The 8,682-nt window shown below is 57.8% G+C and overlaps 2 protein-coding genes across 2 annotated transcripts; one reads left to right on the plus strand and one right to left on the minus strand.

Annotated features, from left to right (window-relative positions):
* The first annotated feature begins 290 nt into the window (after positions 1-290).
* Positions 291-5,215, plus strand: NCCRP1 (NCCRP1, F-box associated domain containing). The gene is made up of 6 exons (XM_050769283.1): positions 291-646; positions 1,372-1,434; positions 1,521-1,572; positions 2,522-2,617; positions 3,681-3,819; positions 3,951-5,215. Exons 1-6 carry the CDS (start codon positions 310-312, stop codon positions 4,089-4,091), a joined length of 828 nt encoding a protein of 275 aa, XP_050625240.1. The 5' UTR covers positions 291-309; the 3' UTR covers positions 4,092-5,215.
* Positions 5,216-6,390: 1,175 nt separating this feature from the next.
* SYCN (syncollin) lies at positions 6,391-7,309 on the minus strand. Its single transcript, XM_050768371.1, is given in 3 exon segments — positions 6,391-6,502; positions 6,902-7,173; positions 7,175-7,309. Coding segments are annotated over 3 exon segments (519 nt in total).
* Positions 7,310-8,682: the final 1,373 nt, after the last annotated feature.

Raw genomic sequence — 8,682 nt, forward strand, 5'->3', positions numbered from 1 at the left:
GCTGGAGACCTGGACTCCTGGGTCTGAGGGAGGAGGGGCTGGGGACCTGGACTCCTGGGTCTGAGGGAGGAGGGGCTGGGGACCTGGACTCCTGGGTCTGAGGGAGGAGGGGCTGGGAGCCTGGACTCCTGGGTCTGAGGGAGGAGGGGCTGGGGACCTGGACTCCTGGGTCTGAGGGAGGAGGGTCCAAGGGACAAGATCCTCCCCCGACACGCCCCTCTCTTAAATGCCAGCCGGGGTGCCCTGCCCCTTCCCGCTCCCAGTTAACCCCAGCCCTGCGAAACAGGGACAGTCGTGCAGCCTCGAGGGATGGAGGAGGTGCGTGAGGGACACGCGCTCGGTGGCGGGATGGAAGCCGATGGGCCCGCGAGCCCGCAGGAGCTGCCTCCCTCGCCACGGTCGCCGTCACCGCCGCCGTCGCCCCCACCACTGCCCTCACCGCCGTCGCTGCCATCGCCCGCGGCCCCGGAGGCCCCCGAGCTCCCCGAGCCGGAGCAGCCGTCCGAGGTTCACGCCCGGCAGCTGCTGCTGGAGGAGTGGGGGCCGCTGAGCGGGGGCCTGGAGCTGCCCCCTCGCCTCACATGGAAGCTGCTCCTGCTACGGCGGCCGCTCTACCGCAACCTGCTGCGCTCGCCCAATCCCGAAGGTGCGCAGGGCCCCGAGCAGCCGGGAGGCACCACCCTGACCGTCTGTCTCTTCCTCTTTTCCTCTCTGTTTCCTTATCTCTCTGGCTCTTTGTCTCTCACTGTCTCTGCATTTCTCTGCATCCCTCTGTCTCCTTTTCTGTCATTGTGCCTCTCCGTTTTGCCCCTGTCTCTCTGTCATGTCTCTCACCTACCTGTCTCACACCTCTCCCTCACACCTCTCTCTCTCTCTTTCTCTCTTCCTCTCTCTCTCCCCCTCTGCCTATGTTTCTGTCTCTTGAGACGGAGTCTTGCTGTCGCCCAGGCTGGAATGCAGTGGTGCAATCTCGGCTCACTGCAACCTCTGCCTCCCAGGCTCAAGCAATTCTCCTGCCTCAGTCTCCCGAGTAGCTGGGATTACAGGCATGCACCACCATGCCTGGGTAATTTTTGTATTTTCAGTAGAGTCAGGGTTTCGCCATGTTGGCCAGGCTGGGCTGGTTTCAAACTCTTGGCCTGTCTGTTTCTCTGGATTCTTCTCTCTGTCCCTCTGACTCTGTCTCACCACACCCCGCTTACCCCCCGGCATCGCCCTCTCCCCGGAGCCCTGACTCACTCATCCCTGCCGGGCTTCCCTGACCTGGCACAGATTCCTGCCCTTCCAGTGTGTAGCCTTGCGGGTAGGGAGGGATGAGGCAGTGGAAGGTGGAGGGGCTGCCCAGAGGCTCCACTCACCTGTCCATTTCAGGCATCAACATTTATGAGCCAGCACCCCCTACTGGTCCCACCCAGCGACCCCTGGAGACTCTGGGTAAGTGCTTGGAGGGCTGGGTTGCTGAAGGTGGGGAGGGTCCTCCAGTGTTGGGGTGTTCTAACCCTTTGCTCCCCAACCTGCAGGCAATTTCCGTGGTTGGTACATTAGAACCGAAAAGCTTCAGCAGAACCAAAGGTGAGTCGCCGGGGCTGGTGTGGCCTACACTCCATTCCCTGCTCCACCCTTCCTGGCTGTAAGAACTGGAGAAACTGACTTAGCCTCTCTAGACCTCCATTTCCCACTCTGTAAACAGGGTTAGCATAAGAGAGAATGCCTGTAAAACACACAGCCTAGGGCCCGGCCAGGTCTGGCTAGCACCAGTCAATAGCAGCTATTATTGGTTTTTGGTTTTTGTTTTTAAGACGAAGTCTCACTCTGTTGCCCAGACTGGAGTGCAGTGGCGCAATCTCAGCTCACTGCAACCTCTGCCTCCCAGGTTCAAGCAATTCTCCTGCCTCAGCCTCCTGAGTAGCTAGGATTACAGGTGTGCACCACCATGCCCGGCTCATTTTGTATTTTTAGTAGAGATGGCGTTTCACCATGTTGGCCAGGTTGGTCTCGAACTCCTGACCTCAAGTGATCTGCCTGCCTCAGCGTCCCAAAGTGCTCGGATTACAGGCGTGAACCACCGCGCCTGGCTGTTCTTGTTGTTGTTGTAATTATTCTAAGGCTCTTTCCCTGGGAGGGGAAGAGTCACCCCAGGCCACCCCCTGTCCTCCATGAAACAGAGCCTTGCTCCTGCGCAGTAGATGAGCTGGTGTGACTCGGAGGCTCAGGGTCACACAGGCCAGGGTTGGGATCCTGGCTCTGCCACATGTTTGCTGCTTGACCTCGGACACGTCTCCATCCTCAGCCTCGGGTTCCTCGTCTGTAGCATGGGGTTCAGGATGCATTGCCCTCAGAGGGGCCCATGGGGACTGAGACTGGAAGGTGCTGAGGGAGCACCCCAAATGTGGGGACCCAAGCTATCCCTAAGAAAGCGCTAAGACACGGCTTCCTGCTCCCTGGAGCCAGGCCAACCGGGGAGATCCCCGAGGATCCTGGCAGATCACAGACCCCGCCTCTCCCGGCCCTTGTTTCACAGCTGGACAGTGAAGCAGCAGTGTGTGGACCTTCTGGCCGAGGGCCTGTGGGAGGAGCTGCTGGATGACGAACAACCAGACATTACGGTCATGGACTGGTGCGTGCCCCTGCCCTGCCAGCCTGACCCCGTGATCACACAGGGCTGCCCAGAGCACGAGCCTTACGCTGAGCTCCCCTTGCTCTCAGCCCCTCACCAAGACCCTCCTGGTGCTGCAGGGTTCTGCCCTGCCCACCTCCCTGGCCCCTTCTGTTTGAGTCTTTCCGATTTTGAAATGTGCCAGGGGGTTACTGAGGCTGACCCTTATTTCTTTTCTTTTCTTTTCTTTTTTTTTTTTTTTTTGAGACAGAGTCTTACTCTGTCGCCCATGCTGAACTGCAGTGGTGCCATCTCGGCTGACTGCTACTTCTGCCTCTCAGGTTTAAGTGATTCTCCTGCCTCAGCTTCCCAAGTAACTGGCACCACAGGCACGTGCCACCACACCCAGCTAATTTCTGTATTTTTAGTGGAGACATGGTTTCACCATGTTGCCCAGGCTGGTCTCGAACTCCTGACCTCAAGTGATCTGCCCGCCTCAGCCTCCCAAAGTGCTGGGATTATAGGCATAAGCCACCATGCCCGGCCTATTCTTTATTTCTTAAAAGCCTGTCACCCTCTATTCTCAAGACAAATTCCGTCTCATTCCTTAGGAGTCACTTACACGTGGCTCCACCAGGAAGCCTTCCCTGATCACCCCTCAGCTGGGTCAGGTGCATTTGCTCCAGTGCCCTGTGCCCCCCCATCCCAGTCCCAACCTCTCTGTGCCCCCAATTCCGGCCCCAACCCCTCTGCCTGGGTCCCCGATTCTGGCCCCAACCCCTCTGCCTGGGTCCTCCCATCCTGGCCCTGACCCCTCTGCCCATGCTCCCCATCCCAACCCTGGCCGTTCCTGGCTGTCATGTTTGGTGGCATGCCAGCCTCCCTCACTGGACTGTGAATCCCGTGTGGACGGGGCATGGGGCTGTCTTGGTCACTGCTATGCTGCCAGCACCACCCAGCTCAGGGCTGTGCATGGCGTGGGTAGCAGCATGTGTGTTGAACGGGGAACGGGGAATGGGTCCAGGGACTGGGGCTGGGTAGCTGAGACTGCAGTGGCAGCTGAAGGCCTTGACCCCGCCTGCAGGTTTGAGGACAGCCGGCTGGATGCGTGCGTCTACGAACTGCACGTCTGGCTCCTGGCAGCCGACCGCCGCTCCGTCATCGCTCAGCACCACGTGGCCCCCCGAACTTCTGGGAGAGGACCCCCTGGCCGCTGGGTCCAGGTGAGACTCTCAGCCCTGGGGCCCTAAACCCCAGACATGTGTTCTTATCCCAAGACCTCACAGAGGGAGGAGAGCAGGTCCACGGGTCCTCGAAAAGGGCTCCTCCCTAACCCCAGGTGCTGTCACCACAGGTGTCCCACGTATTCCGCCATTATGGTCCTGGTGTGCGCTTCATCCACTTCCTGCACAAGGCCAAGAACCGCATGGAGCCTGGTGGGCTGCGGCGGACACGTGTGACTGACTCCTCCGTGTCTGTGCAGCTCCGGGAGTGACTGGCTGGCTCCTCTGTCCTGACCCCACAGCATCTCCCTGAGCTTTAGAAGCCCCTAATTCTTAGCCACCTCTTAGGACCCTTATTCCTCCCCGGCCCTTGGCTTCTCTCTTGATGGACAGCTTCCACACCCTTAAGCGGTGGACTCCAGCATTTTCCCGGCACTCTCTGAGCCCCGTGAGGGCAGAGCCACTCCTTGTAAATTCAGTGCCTGACAGATGCTCTGGCACAGATGCTCCGTAGATCTCTGTTGAGTGAATGCATAGACACCTGTGCTCAAGGATGCTGAGGGCTGGTCTCTGCTTCTTTGAACTTCACTGAAACTGAATGCTCACTGCTGTGTTGCCAGCACCACCCAGCCCAGGGCTGTGAGCAGAGTGGCAGTGAATGTCTGTTGAAGGGGGAATGGAGCCATTCATTTCACTCAGTTCCTGTCCCATTTAACCGCCCCTGATCCTTGATCTTCCATTACCTTCACACCCCGGGGTCCTTCTGAACTGACCTTGACCTCTGATCTCTTCACATATCTCCCCTTAGCATCTCTACTTACCTACTCTCTCTTTTTTTTTTTTTTGAGATGGAGTCTCACTCTGTCGCCCAGGCTGAAGTGCAGTGACACAATCTTGGCTCACTGCAATTTCCACCTCCCAGGTTCAAGTGATTCTCCTGCCTCAGCCTCTCAAGTAGGGATTACAGGCTTGCACCACCACGCCCACTAATTTTTGTATTTTTAGTAGAGACGGGGTTTCACCATGTTGGCTAGGCTGGTCTCAAACTCCTGACCTCAAGTGATCCACCCACCTTGGCCTTCCAAAGTGCTGGGATTGCAGACGTGAGTCACTGCGCCTGGCCATTCCATATCTCTTAAGTCTCAGAATTTCCTCTAGCTCCCTCCAGGTGTCTGCAGTTGTTGTCCCCTCAAAGCTGTCCCACACTCTCCTCCGAAGACCCTTTGTGTATCTTCTCCAGCTACCGCAGACCCCCCAAACCCAGGCATCCATCAAAGTCCCTCATTCATGAGGGTGTGGGGACACAGACTGTGACCAGAACAGAAATATGAAAATGTGAATGACAGTGTCCCCCGTGTGTGGAATGTGGGGATTAAAAGCATTTATCAACCACTAAGTCCTGATCTGATCACTTGCAGATCCCAGCCCTAGCCCAGGGCTGGGTCCTAGAAGGCCCGCACCCTGCTGTCCCCTGCAGGAACCATGGAGGGAGTCCGAAGGCCCCCTGGGAGGCCAGAAATGGCTCAAGGAGGAGTTTTTTGCTTGTGTGTTTGCTTTGAGACAGAGTCTCGCTCTGTTGCCCAGGCTGGAGCACAGTGGCACGATCTCGGCTCGCTGCAACCTCTACCTCCCAGGTTCAAGTGATTTCCGGCTAATGTTTGTATTTTCAGTAGAGATGGGGTTTCACCATGTTTGCCAGGCTGGCCTCCAACTCTTGAGCTCAGGTGATCCGCCCACCTCAGCCTCCCAAAGTGCTAGGATTACAGGCCTGAGCCACCACACCAGGCTAAAGAAGGGTTATTTACTGAAAAGGCTGGGGCATATTTCATATTTAACAGTCAGCCCAAGGTTCCCCTGTAGTTCACTCACATGTCCTTCTGTGGTGCGTGTCTTTGTGCACACGTAAAACCATGTCCAAGTCAATGGCGTGTCCTCATCCATGGCATTGTCCTGTGTATGGGCTGACCCAGGCCCAACCACCCTGCTCTCTCCTCCATCCCACCCGGTCCAGTGAGGATTTGCATCCCAGGGACAAGCAGATGACAGACGGGGACCAGTGCACAAAGGCTGTATTGCAGGGGAGGTGGGGGGGCGGGCAGAACGCTCCTTCTCCTGGGTCTTGGGGCCCCTCAGCAGAGCCCAGGAATGGGCTGAGTGAGGGGTCTGGCACTCTGTGGAAGCTGCAGATGAGAGACCAGCAAAGCATCAGCTGCACCTGAAATGTAATCAAAAATTGCTTCCAGGGGCTCTCAGAGACCCAGGGTGTGGTGAGTTCTAGAAGCCTGAGGCTGGGTGGGGACTGGGGAGTCTGGGTCTGAGGCTCCAAGTTCAGGAACCAGGGATCCTAGCTTGGGAGTTTGGAGTTGGGGCTCCTTGGAGCCCTTGGGGGACGGGAGTGACTTGGGAGGGCTTGGGAGGTTGGGAGGGTGTCACCGCTGGATCTAGGTCCCAGGTCTGTGAGTGCAAGGTGGCCTCGGGGACCTCCAGGGATGGGTCTTAGGGGTGGGCTGTGGGACTGGTTTTAGGGCTGAGGCTGGTCTAGAGGGTCTAGGGGAGTAGAGAGCAGGAAGGCTACACACTGGGGGTTCCTATAATTGAGTCTGAGGTCTTGAGGTCTGGGTTAGTTTTGGAGTCTGGGAATTTGGAGATGTGATTATCTGAGGCATGGGGGCTGGCTTTGGTTCTGGGGACCAAGGTGAGGGGGTCTAGGAGTTCTCAGTCCCCAGAATTAGCCAGCCCTCCCTGGGAAGAACAGCTGTGGGCGGGTGGGTAGGTGGAGGATTCCAGAAGATGGAGGGTTGGCTCTGAATCCCAGAGCTGGGGCGAGATCTCCGTCCCAGGGTCCTGGGCTGCAGGTGGAGTGGGGACCGGGTGCTGGGGGTGAAGAGAAGGAGGACCTGGTCTGGGTAAGGACTCTGAGATGGGGCCTCCACGACTGGTTTTAGGGAGGCCTGGTGCTCCCAGTTCCAGTCGGGAGCTCAGGGGTGTGGAGCAGCCTCGGGGCTTGGATGATGGGTGTGGGGGTTTGTGCGGAGCTGGGGCCGGGGCCTGGGTGGGCTCGGAGCTTTGGGCAGCTGGGCACCTGCAGTGGAGCGCGGAGATAGCGTTGGACCAGTTTCCCAAGATGCCGCGGCGGTACTCCTCCAGGCGCGGGTAGGTGCCGGCAGAGAATTTGTGCGTCTTGCCCGCCTTGCCTTGCCGGGACCACACGACGAGCTCGCAGCGCGGGGCCACCACAAGCGAGGAGGCGGTGTTGGCCCAGTTGGAGGGCAAGTAGGGCAGGTCTGCGTCGGGCTCCAGCGACAGCTCGGCGCCCCTGCAGCAGTTCTCATAGTAGGGGTCGCTCTTGTCATTAGAGCTTGGCGCAAGTGCGCGTCCCGTCCGAGTGCTTGAGGTCGGCGGACGCGGGGCAGGCGCCCTGGGCTCACGGCACGGCGGCCAGGGCCAGGGCCAGGGCCAGGGCCAGCAGCAGCGGGCGCAGTGAGGACATGGTGGCAGTGCCCCGCCGCGGCCCAGCGCGCTTTTATGCGCCCGACCTGTGGGAAGGGACAAGCTGCCAGATAAGGACTCATGGAGGGAAGGGGGGGCGCCCCTTCCCCAGGAGCCGGGAGACCTGCCTAACCTAGGTCGAAAACCCACAACCCTGGGTACAAGGTGGACGCTGTGTATACAACTTAGCACCTTAAGATGTTAGGTGACCAACAACATTATAAAGAGAGACAAGAGACAGGACTTGAGGAGGAGTCATTTGCAACCCAGAGGGTGGCATAGGTTAATAGAAATGGGAAGAACTTTTAAAAATTGACAAGGGGCTTGCTGGTGACTCACGCCTGTAATCCCAGCACTTTGGGAGGCCTAGACGGGTGGATCGCTTGAGCCCAGGAGTTTGAGACCAGTCTGGGCAACATAGCAAGATCCCGTCCCTACTAAAAATAAAGTTAGCCCAGCGTGGTGGCGTGGCCTGTAGTCCCAGCTACTCACAAAGCCTAGTCGGGAGGATCGCTTGAGCCCAGGAGTTCCAGGCTGCGGTGAGCTGAGATCGTTTCACTGTACTCCAGCCTGGGCAACAAAGCCAGGGGAAAAAAAAAAAAAAAAAATGCCGGGCGCGGTGGCTCAAGCCTGTAATCCCAGCACTTTGGGAGGCCGAGACGGGCGGATCACGAGGTCAGGAGATCGAGACCATCCTGGGTAACACGGTGAAACCCCGTCTCTACTAAAAAAATACAAAAAAACTAGCCGGGCGAGGTGGCAGGCGCCTGTAGTCCCAGCCACTCGGGAGGCTGAGGCAGGAGAATGGTGTAAACCCAGGAGGCGGAGCTTGCAGTGACCTGAGATCCAGCCACTGCACTCTAGCCTGGGCGACAGAGCAAGACTCCGTCTCCAAAAAAAAAAAAAATAAGGAATGGAACAACCCTTATTCTAGATAAGGAAAGACTGGGTTGGGGGAGGCGGGAGTGGGAGGCTGGGGCCTCCTGGCTGAGCAGGCTCCCTCCCTGGGAGGCAGGACCTTGGGAAAGGAGAAGCTGGAGATAAGGATAGAGGCCCTTGTGGGGTGGGGGCAGGTAGAGAAGGAGATGAGGAGCCCCATGCCCCACCCCCACCAGGCTCAGACCGGGCATCTTCCCAACCAAGGCTGGCAATCCAGAATCTGTGAAGCACAAGATAGCAGTATTTGCATAACACGTTAAAAACCTTTTGCAAGACAGCATACAAAGGCTTGAGGAGATATTTGCAACACTTCAAAAGCATAGCATTACAAGTTATAATATATAAAGAGTGCACACAGGTTGGGCGTGGTAGCTCATGCCTGTAATCACAATACTTTGGGAGACCGAGGCAGGCAGATCATTTGAGGCCAGGAGT

This window comes from Macaca thibetana, chromosome 19 (genome assembly GCF_024542745.1).
Source record: "Macaca thibetana thibetana isolate TM-01 chromosome 19, ASM2454274v1, whole genome shotgun sequence".
Taxonomy (NCBI): domain Eukaryota; kingdom Metazoa; phylum Chordata; class Mammalia; order Primates; family Cercopithecidae; genus Macaca; species Macaca thibetana.

Excerpts from the sequence above, each read along its gene's own strand:
- NCCRP1 (XM_050769283.1), top strand. The coding sequence starts at position 310 with ATGGAGGAGGTGCGTGAGGGACACGCGCTCGGTGGCGGGATGGAAGCC. Across the intron at positions 1,435-1,520 it reads GCGACCCCTGGAGACTCTGG|GCAATTTCCGTGGTTGGTAC; the intron begins GTAAGTGCTTGG and ends CCCAACCTGCAG. Across the intron at positions 1,573-2,521 it reads AAGCTTCAGCAGAACCAAAG|CTGGACAGTGAAGCAGCAGT; the intron begins GTGAGTCGCCGG and ends CTTGTTTCACAG.